Raw genomic sequence first — 17995 nt, 5'->3', positions numbered from 1 at the left:
TCGACTTAAAAAATTAAAAGGTAAATTATAAAACAGCTAATAAATATAAAAAGTGTTTAGCTGTACTATTGATCGAAGATAAGAAGTAAACAAAAATACACCAGTATGATTTTTTAAATAATATTCAGAGTTTTGAGAACATAGTAACATTGAGATGCTAATATGTTTATAGCTGTGTGCCTCTCTGGAAAACAGTTTTTGAATAGGTATATATATCCTTTTATCATTACTAAATTTACATATAGGATGAATAATAGTATTTACTATTACAGGGCTTTAGGGAAGATTAAATGCGTATGTAAGATTACTGTTATTATTTCAAATTTACAGTTAAAGAAACAGGCTCAATGAGGTTATGTGACTTGTTCAGGGCCAATAAGTTCTGTAAGAAAGCATAAATTGGAACAATTTCTTTCTGTCTGCAAGGATTATGGCTGATTTTTTTTTCCACTATTTTTTGGTCTGTATTTTTAAAATTTTTGGCACTGAGCTTCAAAAACAGTGTTTTTTATAACAAGAGATGAACAGAGACACTGAAATATTGCATCCTTTATAATGGTTGTTACTCGTTAAAGGACATACCATTTATCTACAGATTTTTTCTCGATGCATAAAAATAAGATGGATAACATTTAAACTTTAGTGTGTTTAGAGTATATATTCTCACCAAGTAGATATTCTTTTCAGTTAATTGAACTTTAATCATAACTGTATATGGGACATATATTTTATGTCCATATAATAACATAAAAACAAAATTAATGTTTTTCGAAACATGAAAATTTTAAAGTTATACATCTACATCTTGTAATCGTGTTTTTACTTGCAGATGGAGAATATCATTGCAACAGTAAGAGATTCCAACCTCAAACTGACCCTTGCTTTCGGAATAGGAATGCATCATGCTGGACTACATGAGAGGGACCGAAAAACAGTAGAGGAACTATTTGTAAACTGCAAAGTTCAGGTACTTTTTTTTCTTCTCCAGTGAAAACATATTTAAATGTAACTTAAAAGTTATATTTTACTTAGATGTAAGATTTTATTTTGCTTTTTAGGTTCTTATTGCTACAAGCACATTAGCCTGGGGTGTAAACTTTCCAGCTCATTTAGTAATTATTAAGGGAACAGAATACTATGATGGAAAAACAAGACGTTATGTGGATTTTCCCATTACAGGTAATTTTCTTAAATTCACAGAAATACATGAAGCTCTATTTTACCCTTAGTAAATTTGAATTTGAATAATTAATTTGAATTTCCACAAATTAAACTTTTGAGAATTGGTCACATTTAAACAGATGATAAGCAATTATAGACTTTTTGTTTCCAGTTAAAATATTATACAAAATATTGCTGCTGTATTTACTTTTACTTACACAAAAGTAAGAAAATAATAAGTGCCTTAAAGTACTTATTATTAAGCCAACCAAAGTTGGTTTCAAATTTATAAATAGATAAAAGTACTTCTTAGGAGCTATTAGTGAAATTCCTTAGTAAATTATGACTAAGTATTGCTTTGCTTAATTTTAAATATGTTTCATTAGAAATGATACCTCCATGGGATTTCCAGAACCAAAGTGTTTATTGCTACAACTTAAGCATGAAGACTCTGTTAAGATATTTTAAAACATGATAAAAGCATTTTCAGTGAGTTCAAAAAGGGAAATACACTCAATGTATATTTCCAGTAAATGAATACATGTAAAAGCTATATCATTTCTAAATCATTAGTTATCTCAGAGATTTATGTAGGCTAAAAGAAAGAAATTTTATACCAGGGTGCAGGGAGGACAAGGCCTAAATTGGTTCATTATTTATGGGGAAAATAATCAAATGACTCTGCTGAAAAGATTTTTGTATATATATTTTATTTTTTACTTTTTCTTATTTAATTAAAATAATATCTATTAAACAACATTTTAAAGCATTCCACTAAAGGGAATTTTCATCTTTCTTACATCTATAAATGTTAAGAAAGACCCTTTCAAAGACTCAGTTTTTCGTCATAGTTACTTGCTTATTTAATTATCAATTTTCTGAGTTAATTATATTAATTTAGGGAACTCAATGTAGTAGTAGCCATCAACATAGCAAACATGTTATCACAATATTCTGTTTCTTTTGTTATTTGGTTGATTATAGAAGCATGCCATAATCAGTAAATATACCTTGTGCTATATGCCACATTGTAGAATATCTCTTTGTTCTCTCTTTTAAAGATGTCCTCCAGATGATGGGGCGTGCTGGGAGGCCGCAGTTTGATGACCAAGGCAAAGCTGTAATTCTAGTTCATGACATAAAGAAAGACTTTTATAAAAAATTTCTTTATGAACCTTTCCCAGTGGAATCAAGGTAAATCTTATTTAAATTAGTTTAAATGGATTTATTTCATCACAAGTTGGTGTTTTTCTGGTTATATTTTATTATATAAAAATCAGTAAAACAGGTAGCTTAAAAGAATTTAATATAATGTGAAACAGTATAATTATCACTTTATGACAATATTCAATTATAATTTAAATGTTAAAAATAACTTTTTAAAATAAGCAGTATAGTACAGTGTTCAGTCGTGTTGGCTATGAAGCCAGATGACCTGGGTGAAAATCTGAGCTCTACCATTTACTTGCTTGATCTTGAGCAAGTTACTTAACACCTCATTGCCTTATTGTACCTATTGTAAAATGGAGATGGTAGCAAGACCAGCTATCTCATAGAGTATTAATAATGATCAAATGCATAGTGCTTAGAACAGTGTCTATCACATAATAAACATTTAATAAAGTATTAGTTTGGTGAGGGTTTTCATAGTACAGTTGTACCGTTAATCAATAAATATCCAAAATAAGGGAGCATGTAATTAATGATTTAGGCTGCTGGCTCATTTGAGAATCATCCTATACCTCTTTTGGGACCCTGTAACCACTACCCCTTTCTCAAAGTCTTTTTCTCAGCTGAAAATAACCTTTCTTCCTTTAGATTTAGGTATTTTTCACTTATAAACACTTATCACTTTCTACCTTTTATCATAGTCCTTTTCTATATATTGGATCTCCTTTACCATATTCTAACTGCATTGAAGACAAAACATCTGATTTATCCTGTATATAATTATTGGTTCTTTTTATTTTTTATAAGTGCTAATAATGTTGATTTTAAAAACTTAAAAGTCAGCCAGGCACAGTGGCTCTCACCTGTAGTCCTAGCACTTTGGAAGGCTGAGGCAGAATTGCTTGAGGCCAGGAGTTTGAGACCAGCCTGGGTAACATAGATAGATCCTGTCTCTATAAAAAAAAAGTAAAAATAAAAAAGTTAACCAGGCATGGCGGTTCATGCATGTGGTCCTGAGGCGGCAGGAGGATTGCTTGAGCCCAGGAGCTTGAGGTACAGCATGCCGTAACACCACTGCACTCTAATTTGAGCAACAGGGTGAAACTCTATCTGCAGAAAAATAAAGGAAAAAGAAAAAAAAAATTAGTAGTCTAAGTACTGATCTCAAGAATTTAGAAAAAAAGCAAATTGAACTCAAAGAAAGAAAAAGATAAAGAGTAAGAATTAATAAACTGAAAATAAACATAACTAGAGAAAAATCAACAACACCAAAAGTTGGTTCTTTTAAAAGGGTGAATAAAATTGGTAAATTTTTTAGTCTAAATATCAGGAATGGAAAAATACCACAGACTGGAATAATAATAGGATATTAACAACCTAATGCAAATAATATTTAAATTTTGTATCAAATAGTAAAATTTCTTTTAAAAATTACTAAAACTGACACAAAAAGATAGAAGATCTAAATAGTCTCTCATCTATCAAAGCAATTGAATCTGAAATTTAAAATCTTTTAGAATGAAATCTTCTGTCCCAGAAGCTTCAATGGTGAATTCTTCATAACATTTAAGGGTGAAATAGCATCAGTCGTACACAATCTCTTCCTAGTAGTGGAAAAGGGAAGAATACTTACCAGCTTGTTTTATGATACCAGAACAACTTGGATACCAAAACCTGACAAAAAATTTACGAGAAGGGAATGTAACAAACGTCTCTCATTAATATAGATGTAGAAATCCTAAACAAACAATAGTTAATCAAATCAAGCAATGTATAAAAAGATAATATATTACTACCACATGCAGCTTATTCTATAAATGCAAAGATGTTTATTTGAGAAATGAATGGATATAATTCACCACATGAACAAAAATGAGAAAAATTATATAATCATTTCATAGATGTAAAAAAAATTGATGAAATTCCATACCTATTTATAATAAAACTGTTAGCAAGCAGGAGTATGAGGGAATGTTCTTAATCTGATAAAGAATATCTACAAAAAATCTATATCAAGCATCATAATTTATAAGAAGATATTGAAAGCTTTCTCTTTGAGATAGGGAATGATATAGGGATTTTGCTCTCAATTCTTCCAGTAAGCATTGAGCTACAGGCCCAAACCACTGCAGTAAGGTAACAAAGAGAAATGGAAGTTCAAATATTCTTTTGAGAAGAAAGTGACTAGAAAAGCACAACAGGAGGGCTTCTGGGACACTTTCAATGCTTGATGTTGATGTTGATTACACAACTATGTTCACATTGTAATAATTAATTGTGTTGTACCTATATAATTTATGTAATTTTATCTGTGTATACTTCAATAAAAAGTTAACTAATTTTTTTTTGTTTTGTACCTTGATATGACCGTTATTATTTTATGTATTACATAGTATTTCATAGTTTATTTATTCATTTCTCTATTAATGTGCACCTAGAGAATTTCCAGTTTTCTCCTCTTATGTATAACGTTGCAGTGAAAGATTTTCTTTCCTATTCTCACATGTAAATGTTTCTCTAGCAGATCATAATGAAAAAGTGAAATTGCTGGTTCATAGTGATTGTTCAGATAGATATTACGAATTTGATCTCAAAATTGACTGGACCAATTTGTAGTCTGCAGCTGGTGACCTGAAAGTAACATAGCAACTTTTTTTTAATTCAACTTATTATAACTATTTTCTCATGTCCTTTGCAAAAACTATTTTTAATACCTGCATATTTTTCCATGAATTATAGTCTTACTTAGCTTTTTCTTTTGTTGAACATTGCTTCCTTTTTTATATTTAACATAAGAAACTAAACTGAACATTTTGTTATACCAGTCTTTCAACACATCTGATTATCTTTGTGTACTCCACAACACCTAATACATAATGTCTTATATGACTAGGGACTTTAATATTTACAAATTAACGAAGAGAATATATTTGCTCACTTTTCTGTTCTAAATAGCATCTCTTTCATGTCAACTCTCCTTTAATCTGCCTCAGTACTTATTCTATACTTACTCCATGTCCTGTACCTGTGCTCTTCCTTCTTCTGCAAGATATCTCTTCTGTTGCCTGCTCTTACTCTACTTCTCGTGGCTGTCCTCATCTCCTGAAAGTCAGTAGCTTTCTTTTTGTCAGCTTGTATTTATTTTACACCTAGCAATTTATTTTCCAAAAATGATTGGTAGTGATAAGTGCCGTTTATTGAGTACATACCATGTGACAGGCACTAGTGATTGCTTTCAACAAATTATTACTACTGTTAACTTAATCTGGAAAAATATTATTATAATAGTACTTTTGTGATATTCTAACTAGCCCACTTTTTATTCACATTTAAATGAAAATTATGACATACTTCTTTAAAAGAAAATGAGAACACATATATGTACTGGTGAATAATACGGGTTCACCTGAGTTCATGGTACTAAGTGATTTATAGACTCATGGTTAAAGTACGTTGGAACCAAATTCCCAGTAAATAATTTGGAATGAATTATTTACACAGTATACAAAATTATATACTAAATATTTAAGTTATATAAAACAAATTTGTTTTTATCTTAGAACATAAAATCTGAATCTTGACTATGTGAGATAAATTTCAGTGTTTTTAGTTTAATGCTCTTGTATGTTTCCCATATCTTGTTCACTATATAGTTTATTAGGAGTGCTCTCTGACCACTTAAATGCAGAGATTGCTGGTGGTACAATTACATCTAAGCAAGATGCATTGGATTATATCACCTGGACTTACTTTTTCCGACGTCTTATCATGAATCCCAGGTAAGTGCAAGGGCAGTTATATACCTTTCTGTTTTGCCCCAAAATAAGACATATTTGAAAGTAATAAACTCCAAATTAAGGTACATACAAAAAAGGCAGAACTTTGGAAATTCTAGGTATATGAATTTGTCTAAAGAATCAGATGGTATTTCTGATATCACAGTATATAAAATATCAATAATTATATGCATTTGTTACTTAACCTATTTTAATTACCTTAAGCCATCCTGAGGAGTTTGCTCTGTAATTGAGACATGAGATACCTGAAGTCATTAAGAAATGTGCTAAACTACATGATAGTGACTGACTTAGATGCAGTTGGAATTCAGAAAAGAGTGAGGCTTGTGAAGTTGTAGGTGGAAAAAAATTTGTGGGACATTTATAAGTGTTAATAAGAATATTGCAAGAGAAAATAAAATTGAGGCGTGGTAGACTGTCACTCCAGACAATATGTTAGATCTTCATTCAGCACTTACTGTTTTTCAGATGGTAAACTAAACACTGAGATGTAAAAATGAGTACCTGACTCCCTGTTTTTTAAGGGCTGATCTTTAGTGTGGGAAAAACACATATAAGTCATTACAATGAAAATTATAAATCCTCTAATAGAACGATATTCAAGCCTATGAGAGTGACAGCTTCACAGAAAAGGTGACACTTCATCCAAATCTTGAATCAGGAACAGGAGTAGAAAAGGCGGAAGACACTTCAGGCAGAATTAAATTATGTGGGCAAAAATCCTCGGGGCTTGAAAGAGTCATAAGTGTTTAGAGAATATGAAAAAGTTTAATGTAGCCAGAACGTAAGGAGAAGGGAGACAAGATTGTCTTGACTAGAAAGTAGGCCAAGAACCAGAGGCTACAAGGCCTTTATGCTGTGTTAAGGAGTTTGCATCTGATCCTAGAGGCTCTGGTGAGTGTCTTTAAATATGGATTAACATTACCAAATTAGGTTTTGTTTTGTTAAGTATTTATTGTACTATGGTAGGAAGTGAACTGGGATGGAAAGACCATTACAGCAGGAAGGCCAGTTAGGAAGCTACTGAATAATAGGGAAAAGATGATGAGGACCTTAGATACAGAGTGAATGGAGGGAGGGTCAATTTTAAGGCACTTTCCAGATGTAAGTAAAAGAAAATATTAAACCATTGTAAAGTCTTAGAGAAGTCATGATGAAAATGTTCTTACTAAATCTTGCCTACTAACACCTTAAGAAGTTTCTTTTCAGCCAACATTTTCACTTACTTAGATAGGAGTTTGAGAATATGGTGACATTTCGCCCAGTTCCCTCCACCGTTAGGGTGTCTGGGTTAGGTACTAAATATTATTTGAGAACATAGCTGCAAAATTAGTGAGATAGCCATCCAGAACTGCACATTTACCACAGTAAACACACACATTACAGGATTAGAATCATGGAATAGACTTTACATTTATTCTAGCCCAATCTTCTTGTTTGGTATTGAAGATATGGAAGCTGGAAGCTTTAAGTCACTTGTTCTAGGTCCCATTAGTATTTGTTGATAAAGCCAGATCTTACGAAGTCGGGTTTTCTGACTCATAATCTACAACTGTGTTTGTGTGTGTGCGTGTGTGTGCGGGAGTTGGCATGTAACTGTAGATATATTTATCATTTCTATTACATAAGAATCAAGGCATTTAGTGTGACAGAAAGAGCTTTGGGCTTGGAATCAACACACTGATTCTTATTTCCTCACTATCCTTTACTAATGGTGTGAGTCTGAGTCACCTTACCTCTCTGAGCTAGACGTTCTTCATCTGGAAAGTAACGAATAGCCTCCCTCCCTCACTGGGTCATATTGAGAATTAAATAAATGAATAAAGCCATTCTAATTCTGTATTAATTATAAAGAATATAATGTTGATTTTGAGCTGTTGTTCTGGACTCTCTGTCAGTTGCTTTACTGATCTGTACCATCCTGAAGAGTCTAGGTTAGAGATAAGAACCTAGTCATTTTAGTCAGTTTGTCTAGTTAGCACACAGAGACATAATTCTCTGAGGCCAATTTAGTACTTTCGCAAATTGTAGTTCCTTACTGAATCCACAGATACATTGCCCTTTGTATGTGTATCTTCTTTTTAAATTTTTTTAAATTGTTGATCTATTTTAAATTGCAAAAAAAATAAATAGTACAAAGCAGCACTGTATACCCTTCACCCAGCTTCCCCATGTTAACATCTTACATGACCATGTATAATTATCAAAATCAGGAAATTAACATTTATACAATACTATAAGCTATTCAGATTTCACCAGTTGTTCCACTAACGTCCCTTTTCTATCCAAGATCCAGTTTAGTACCCTGAGTTGCATTTAGTTGCCCTGTCTAGTTCACTCTAGTCTGTGATATTTCTTCAGTCTTCCTTTGTCTGTCATAACCTTGACATTTTTTAAGAAAACTGGCCAATTGTTCTGTAGAATGTCCTTCAATTTGGCTTTTGCTGGTTTCCTCATCACTAAATTCAAATTATGTCTATTCAGCAAGAATATTACAGAAATGATACTGTGTTCTTCTCAGGACATAATATTAAAAGATTCTTCTCTGCTGGTCCTATCTATATTTAAAATACCACCTTGTATGTGAAAGACCCTAAAATATGTGGCTATAATCTGCTATCAAGTTACAATTTTATTTCTCCAGCCTTCTGAATGTTGCCACATGGACTTCCCACCATCATTTCACTTTAACATGTCCAAAACTGCATTAATCATATAACTCTAAAAATCTTTCTCTACTCTAACTTTCTTACTTTTCTTAATATTATCACTGTGTCAGTTTACCTTGACTTAAAACCCCAAATTTACTTTTTGATCTTCCCTCTCCTTTGCTTCCATAGTTCTCTAACTGCTTAACCTGCTTTTAGTCTTTCAATTTTGCCTACTTTGTGAACTGTCGGATAGTATTGATCAGAAATTAAATGTATTATATAGGGGGTGGGAATTAGATAACGTTTAGTTAGCAGACATAGAATACAGTAAATCTTTAAATTAAGATAATGAGTAGGAAACTGTCCAGTGTTTACATTTTTTTCAACCATGAGAGTGAGATGAGCCAGGAGCACAGTTGGAGACACGGGTCAGAACAGGAGTCCCACACACAGGGAGCTGGGTAGGTATGACTCCCTGTTGCTCTGGTTACAAACTGCCTTCTATTTTATAATATTATGGTGAGAAAATCCACATGAAACTGTAATAAACAGTAGTAATGAAAGGCAGAACAGGAAGTTTGGGGAGACTTATCACAGTAGACAAAAGATGAAATCTTAAGAGGTTTACAAATTAGAGAAATTATAGTGAGCCTCTGATCCAGAGTATTCTTGGGTATTAGCAATTTAGGATGTCTCCTGCTCACACATGGTGGTAGTCAGTGTAGTCCATGTAAATAAATGAGTCTTCTTTAGTTCACACCTCTTTAGCTGTAGGAAATTTGGGGACTGAAAGTCAGAAGGGTAAATTGTCTTCATGCATTGACTAAGAGCTCTTAGTAATTGTGGCAGCTGCTTTCCCTCACATCTTGCTACCCCAAAAAGAGGGTTGAGTATCTCCCACCTACCACCAAAGGGGCTAGTGTAGATATTAACCCACACCATCTACATAAGAGGTTCCTCTCACTTTTGTGCTTCTGCTGTCACTCTTCTTCTTGCCTGCAGTACCCTCCTTAGCCCTTATAGCTAGCCAAGTCTTAACAGTCTTAAAAGTCCAGTCAATATTGATAAATGTGGCTTCAACTGATTTTCAGAAGTAACAGTTTATCCACTTTTTTTTTTTGAGATGGAATCTTGCTCTCTCGCCCAGGCTGGAGTGCAGTGGCGCTATCTCGGCTCACTGCAAGCTCCACCTCCCAGGTTCACGCCATTCTCCTGCCTCAGCCTCCCAAGTAGCTGGGACTACAGGTGCCCGCCACCACGCCCAGCTAATTTTTTTTTTTTTTTTTTTGTATTTTCAGTAGAGACGGGGTTTCACTACGTTAGCCAGGATGGTCTTGGTCTCCTGACCTCGTGATCTGCCCATCTCGGCCTCCCAAAGTGCTGGGACTACAGGCATAAGCCGCCACACCTGGCCCAGTTTATCCACTCTTGACCATTCATATTTCATATGCTGGTTCCTTCAGTAGCCACCAATACATATGTTGAGATACCTGGCTGGGCTGTCATTATTATTCTGAAGTAGAACCCTATGCCCAAGCTGTTCCCATGTAAGTTCATAAATCTAGAATAGATACAGCAATAATTTGTTTTTCAGAAAAAGCTATGATTGGCAACTCTTACTTTCTGTTGGAAGGTAGTAGCAACATAAATAATGACTTCTAGCCTCAAAAATCATAAAATTTACTTAAAATTATAAAGTATAAGCATTTAAAAATTAATTTTTTTATTTCTTAATTCTGTAAACATTTATTGAGTGCCTACTATGTTTCAGGCACCACTCTAGCCACTTTGAAGATGTATTAGTCAACTAAACAAAAACTTTTGCTATCCTGGCACTCATGTTCTTTTAGCAGAAACAGTAGATTTTAATATTGTTAAAAGGTAGTAGATGTTTAGAAGGAAAACAGGATAAGGAAGATTGGGAGAGCCAGAAGGTGGCCTGGGGGGAGATGGGAGATGACAATACTGTATTAAAAAGAAAGTCAGGGTGGGCCTTATTAAGGGTGCTGATATTTCAGCCAAAACTTGACAAAGGTAAGAAAGTTGACCGCTTTCTAGGAAATGACATTTCAGGCCAAGGGAACAAGAGAGATTCTAAGGCTGACGTGCCTGGTGTATTCAAGGAACAACAAGAAAAAGATGTGGCTGAAGTAGAATAAGTGAAAGCAGGAAAATAGCAGGAGATGAGGTTGGGGATGTGGAGGGCCCATGGTGATATAGGGCATGGGTGGTCTTAGAAACTATGGTGAGGATTTTGACTTTCATTCTGGATGAAACAGGAACCATTGCAGAGTTTTGAGCAGGGGACAGACGGGATCTATTTATGCCGTAAGTCAGGTCAACTATAATAATAAATATTGTAAATGATTTAAACTTCCCTGTTGTAAAAGAGAAATTCTCAGATTCATTCAAATGTGATTGATATAGAAAAGCTGAAATTTAACGACTGAAAGAAGGTGTAAAGGAGAATGATGACAAAGAGAAAACGGCAGCTGCAGAATTAAAATCATACAAAACCAAATTCGAGGCAAAAAAATACAAAGGACAAAGAAGAATGTATCATATTGGTAACAAACACAATCACTAGAAAGTTGTGGTAGTTTACATATTTTTAGAGAACTAAAAATAACATCAGATATATAAAGCAAAAACTGAAATTCAATTAAAATTATAGCCCAACTAAATTAGTCATGTTAGGAGACTTTAACATATCAAAAAGATAAGTATTTCATAAAAAAGAGGATTTAAATAATAATATCCTTGAATTTGTATCTATTGTATCTTTGTACATATGTCCCTAACAAAATATCATTACTTACAAACACTAATGGAAGATTTGTTTTGAAAAATTTACCATGAAGTAGACCCCAAAGAACACCTCAACATAGAGATCATAAGGCTACATTCTCATTGTGTAATATAATAAAACCAGAAATAATAAAAGGGATGGCAAAAAAATTTAACTGCTTGGGATTATAAAACTTTTATTCTAGTAAAAGATGAAATCAAAACAAAAGGTGTAGACCACAGCTATACAAAAATACAAATGTAATATAATAAAACAATGAATTTAAACTAAAGCACAATTCTAAGGAATATTTATATCTTTACAGACCTAATAGAATATGTGAATGCTTAAAAATAAAATAAGCATTTATCTTAAAAAACTAGATGCAGAACAATAGCAAAATGTAAATATAGGAAAGAAATTTATAAAAATAAAAATTGGAATTAATAAAGTTGTAAACAAAAATCTGCATTGATAATATTTATTGGGTATCTACTATATTTGAAATGCTGTTTGAGGAGCTTAACTCATTTAGTACTGTTATGATTCCCATTTTATAAATAAAGGAAGCACAGGGAGAATAAGCAACTTGCTCCCAGTAGCACAGCTTCCAAGTGACAGAGGCAACACTGGGATTCCATCCCATTCTCCATCACTGTGCTCATTGTCAGGTCCACATTCCCTGTCCACTTCTCTTTTCAGTGCTATGCTGAACAATGAGTTCTTTACGGAAACTCTGCCATACTCATTCAAATGACCCTTTTTTTTGATGCCCCCCCAAAAAACAGTCAGTTATAATATATAAATCTTCACATCTAGATAAAAATGGAAAAATGTGCCTAAGTAAATTTTGACAATTTATATATTTTACTTAGCTGTAGTCAAGCTTTGCCACCTTCTTTTTTGATTGACTCTTTTTTTTAAATAATACTGCTATAAATATTTGTGAGATTTTGTGTGAACATAAATTTTCTTTTAAAAAATTTTAACTGATAATTATATTATGGTGTACAATGTACTGTTTCAAAACATGTATACATTATGAAATGAACAAATCAGACTAATTAACATATCGATCACCTCACATGCTTATCATTTCTTTGTAGCAAGAACATTTTAAATCTACTCTTTTTAGTAATTTTGAAATGCACAATACATTATTATTAGCGATAGTTACCATGCTGTGCAATGCATCCCCAGAACTTATTCCTCCTGTCTAACCGAAACTTTATGCCCTTTGACCAATTCCCCCTTTGCTTGCATGGCTTTCCCAACCCGCATGGCCTCTGATAACTGACATGCTACCCTCTACTTCTATGAGTTTGACTTTTTTTAGGTTCCACATATAAGTGAGATCATACAGTATTTGTCTTTCCGTACTACCTACCTTATTTCAATGGCATAATGCCCTCTAGATTCCTCCCCCTCTAGATTCATCCATGTTGTTGCTAATATAGAATTTCCTTCTTTTTTAAGTATTCCTTTGTGTATATATACACCATATTTTTTAAATCCATTTGAATATCCATTGATGAGCACTTATATTGTTTCCATATCTAGGGTATTGTGAATAATGCTGCAGTGAACATAGGAGTGCAGACATCTCTTCAACATACTGATTTCAATTCCTTTGGGTATATACCCAGAACTGGGATTGCTGGATCATACGCTAGATCTATTTTCAGATTTTTAGGAACTTCCATACTGTTTTCCAAAGAGGCTGTGCTAATAATGTACATTCTCAGCAACCATGTACAAGGATTCCCTTTTCTCCACATTCTTGTGATTGGCCCTCGCTTGTATCTTTTTATTATTGTCTGTGTTAATACACAGACAAATACAATTTTGTGCTTCCAAAAGTTGGAAGCAAACCAAGCCACAGGAAACTGGTAAATTTTTCCCACTTATTTTTAGATCTGATGAAATTTTTTGAAATGCTAAAGTAATTGTCTCTAATGAAACACTTACGTATAGTTTTAATTTTTCCTGAATAATCCTTATCATCTAGTACCATGAACTGAGATTTGACTTTTCTTGGGAAGGAAGAATATGTATGCATGCTTGTTCATCTGCATGTGTGTATAACAAAGAGACTGAGGTTTACTTAACAATAGAAAAGAAAGACCATTTTTATAATATAGTCATATACAGGTAAAGAAATACAACCTCATATTCCAGCTCCCTTCAGCTAATCATACTACTATAAAGTCCTCACCACAGCACACCAAAAGTAAAACTTGTGTTGACAAAGATTTCAACCACTGTTCCTGAGTTGGTCACTATATGTCTATTTATATTCTTGTGTGTGTATATTATGTATATATGCAAATATATACACATATAAAGATAATTATGTTTATATATGTAAACACATATATATATATATAACATACACACACACACATTAACTTGTTCAAATGAATATAAACACATGTACTGGTGCTTTCATAAAATATAATATATTCCAAATTGAGTTCTGGATTCAATTTGTAAGTTCAGTTTTACTCTGTTTTCCCCTGAGAAAGCTTTTAAATATATCTGAGGCAAAAATGTTGTGGTAGTTTCAGCTGTTCCTGCAACCACTTTCGCTATTTGTGTCATTATTATTGCTGCATAATCTGAACATAAAAAAACATGGTGCTGTAACAAATGACTTCCCACTACTGACAGTTATAGCAGCAGCATTTCAATACTGATGAAAAATTTCCCAGCAAGATATCTGGCCAGGTTTACATAAACCAAACAGGAAATGGCTGCCACTATTCACATTAAATCCAAACCATTTGGTGTAACTTTATCTATGTTTCACATTAATATAAAACCTCTTTCATTCTCAACTGGTGAAATTTCATCAGTATTAAGATTTGAAAAAGTAACTTGAGATTTCACGTGTAGTATTCTTGTTTGTCCTTTGATAAGATCTTTTAAAGATAATTTTTGAAAAGTTTTTTAGCTTTTTATTCTTTAAATTTTATGAACTTTGTAAATTTTTATGATAGGGAAAGGTTTGTTATGATTTTTTCCCAATGGACTGCTAATAGAAGTTAGCTTGTGTAGCCCATGTGCTAGATGCTGTCAGTATCAAACTGCCTTTGACTTTCACACCTCTCAGGGGACTAGTAATTGTTGTGTTCAAACAGCCTGTAATTGTGATCCCGCTGGCTTTCTCAGTACGCTTCTGGCTATTAGAATCATTAAACAACTCAGCACCTGTTAACAGCATTGTAAATATTCAACCCTGCTTGTGCGCAGGTTGAGTCCAATATAGAGAAGTCTTACAGAGCTCAGTCTCATAAATTAGAGCTTCTGACAAGTCAATTACTGTGAAACTGGGTTTCTCTGTGAAATAAATGAAATAGCATGCTGACAAAAAGGTAGGCTGTCTGTTTATGGCAAAGAGAAGATAATGACTTGATGATTCAATGCAGTGAACATGAAACTACATTTTATCCTTTACCCATAATTAAACAGTTGTGAAATGTTTGTGTTTAAATAACCAGTAAATTACAAATTTTGTACTGTGGAGAGTGCAACATGAAAACAGACCTTTTTACTTAGCTGTTGCATGCTTTTTCAAGTTAGTAAAGTGATTATTAAAATTAATGATATGTAATGTTTTAAGCTAAATGCTTATAATTGTTCAGGCTAGAAGTTGCACAATAAAAAAAAATTCACCTCATAGAAGTAAAGGCTATATTATGCTACTAATAGAGAGCATATAAATCTGTACTCTATTCCTTATTCACAGAAAAATTCAAAATATATTAACTCCCAAAATTTTATGTAACATAAAAAACTTCATTTACATTTAAATTATTTTATAGTGTCTCACAAATTGTATATCTAATTAAGATGTAAGAATATCTTACTTTTATAAGGATTTGAAAATATTTTAAATGACTTTAGAATCTCAGTCCAAATATTGACAAATAATAGTATTTGGTAAAGATCAGTGAAGTTCAATTTACTTGAATTGAATTTTGTATTTCTTCTGTTATGCAAGTCAGTAAGAATGTTGGTGACCACATTTAGAAAAAAAAACTGTGTTAAGAATAAATAACAATGAAACATTTATGTTTTCTGCATGAAGAAATGTGAACTTTTAGCAAGTTAGATTATGAATAATATTTTAGCGGTGTCATCATATAATTTATTGTAATCTCAGAAACATCATTTAGGTTGATTTTTTTTTTTTGGCGACTTACTTTAAATGTTTAAGAAATATTTACCCTGACTATATTTTATCTGGGTGAAAACCACAAATTTGTCTTTAAAAAGTCCCAATAGGCTTAAATAAACAGACTTTAGAAGGGACATTAATCCATTGAAATATACCTTGTAAATACAGTAAACAAAATAAAGCAAATACAGTAAATAAAATAAGATAAATATTTAAAAGAACCTGTAATTTTTTCAAGGAAAGTTTTTTTCACTGATAGTTTTAAATATTATTTGTAAGTGTACCAAATTTATTCATTAAAGCATAAAAATGGTAAAGTTGACATCCCAGTTATATATAGGACAACGGCTGATGGTAATCCGTTAACAGGATCCATTAGTTTTCAAATGACCTAGTAAATGTATAGATAAAAATAGAATTTTAATTTTTTTGTATTTCACAGTAATATTTTCAAAATATCTTCTTCCTGTAATGTCAGTTGCATAAAGAATTGTTTGTTCCAAGATCAAGGCAGACAGATTTGGTTTAAAAAAAGAATAGTTTGATTGTTACTCTACAAATCGTACTACTTAGTATCCTGGGCACATTTTGACTAGTGTTTTGAATTTAGAAATAACTTTATCAGCTATGTATTAGTCCTGACAGCTAAAAATAGGATTGGAAAATTTATAGGCTTAGCTAGCCAAAAGAATGTGAAATACAAAGTAAGCACTTATATTGTAGAAAGTTTGACTGATGAATTTCATTTCTTGGAAAACAATGAAAGAGAAAAAATATTTTAAAAATTTGGAATGACTTTGGATATTTGTATCTTTTATATGGCTTGAATGTCCAGAATTTTTATTTTCACCTCTAAAGCAGAAGACATTATTCTAACTACTCCTCCTTAGTCATTTTCCAAAAGAAAAGAAATATTTTCTAATGGTTAATAATTTTGGTTTTTCACTTCCATATATGCTTAGTTAGACATAAATTTGAACATTTTGTTTAAATTAATGACAGCACTAGTTCAGTACTTATTTATCTTTTAATTGATTAATATTGCTTTATTTAGGTCCATGCCAAGAGCTTTTCTAGAAAAAGCAATAACTTTTCGATAGATCAAAATTAAAGTAACTATTCCTTTTTAATGGAAGTAATTTTCCCAAATAAATTGCAATAGTCTCTTACTATAATAATTTTTATGTAATGGGGCCTCTCATATTCGGGTGTACCTAGCCATTTGCACTAACTTTTCTTTCTAATGAAAATATGTCCTGACATTTAGTCCTGCTTTGTGTATTTTTAAATAATTTTTTTATAATTTACTGACCCCAAGTCTCTTCCTTTGAAGAATGAAAAATATCACAAAAATTGTCATCTAGATAGTGCTCTCTATTGCTCTCAAGTTGTGGTTTTCTTTAGTCCTCTCCCATTTGAAATTGTTAGCACCCTTTTCCCAGACTATGAATATTCCCTTCCTAGTCCTGTACAGATGTAAAACCATCATGATGGGGTCTTAGGGATCAGAACCTGTTCTCTAAGACCGCTTTCCACTGCCATTCTTTGATGTGGTTGGGGAAAAGGGAGGTAGGGCATATAAATTACCCATGCTGACTAGGATATAGGGTTCACCTAGTAGGAATTAGGGAACTGCCAAGATTATGGGTGTAGTCCCTTGCTCTTCGGGTCTGTTTCCAGGCACAGATCCCTAGTGGCCATGGGGTTTTGCCAAGAACTTCTCAGTGTTGCAGGGATGCACATTCAGGTGAAATGTGTGTCTTTAGGCTTTTTGCTTAGAAGATATACAGAGCTGGACTTATGTATTTTTCCTGTATTGAGACTTGGTTAGAATGCTTTATTTTTACCCTGATGATGTCCCTTCTAGTCATTAGGATGACACTTATTCCCTAAGCACTAGGGGAACAATAATTGACTAAATTGCCTAAAAGAACTCATCTACCACCCAAGATTAATATTTCTGTGAGTTTTGTGATGTTACTGAGGATAGGTTTTATAATAAAAGGGGATTATATTTATATATATTCTGTGAAACTGAGGTGATAGTTTTAGTAGAAAGTGTCTTGAAACAAATAATAATAACCTTGCTTGTTTTCTAGCTACTACAATTTGGGTGATGTGAGTCATGATTCTGTGAACAAGTTTCTGTCCCATCTGATTGAGAAGTCCCTGATTGAATTGGAACTTTCCTACTGTATTGAAATTGGAGAGGTACGACTTAGTCATATGCGTTCTAATTGAAAAGATT

The 17995-nt window shown here is 32.6% G+C and overlaps 1 protein-coding gene across 5 annotated transcripts in view; it reads left to right on the top strand.

The window, feature by feature from the left end:
- The window catches only part of ASCC3 (activating signal cointegrator 1 complex subunit 3), a 377366-nt gene that overhangs the window by 281050 nt on the left and 78321 nt on the right, over window positions 1–17995 (top strand). For all 5 annotated transcript variants that reach the window (XM_054490290.2, XM_054490292.2, XM_063666450.1 and 2 more), the window contains 5 exons: window positions 830–967; window positions 1059–1179; window positions 2223–2355; window positions 5985–6110; window positions 17847–17958. In XM_054490290.2, coding sequence (XP_054346265.2) covers window positions 830–967; window positions 1059–1179; window positions 2223–2355; window positions 5985–6110; window positions 17847–17958 — 630 coding nt within the window. The remainder of the gene's footprint in view (window positions 1–829; window positions 968–1058; window positions 1180–2222; window positions 2356–5984; window positions 6111–17846; window positions 17959–17995) is intronic.

This window comes from Pongo pygmaeus, chromosome 5, assembly GCF_028885625.2.
Source record: "Pongo pygmaeus isolate AG05252 chromosome 5, NHGRI_mPonPyg2-v2.0_pri, whole genome shotgun sequence".
Lineage (NCBI taxonomy): Eukaryota > Metazoa > Chordata > Mammalia > Primates > Hominidae > Pongo > Pongo pygmaeus.
Note: the sequence above shows the minus strand (reverse complement) of the source record. Positions and strands in the feature narration are given on the sequence as shown.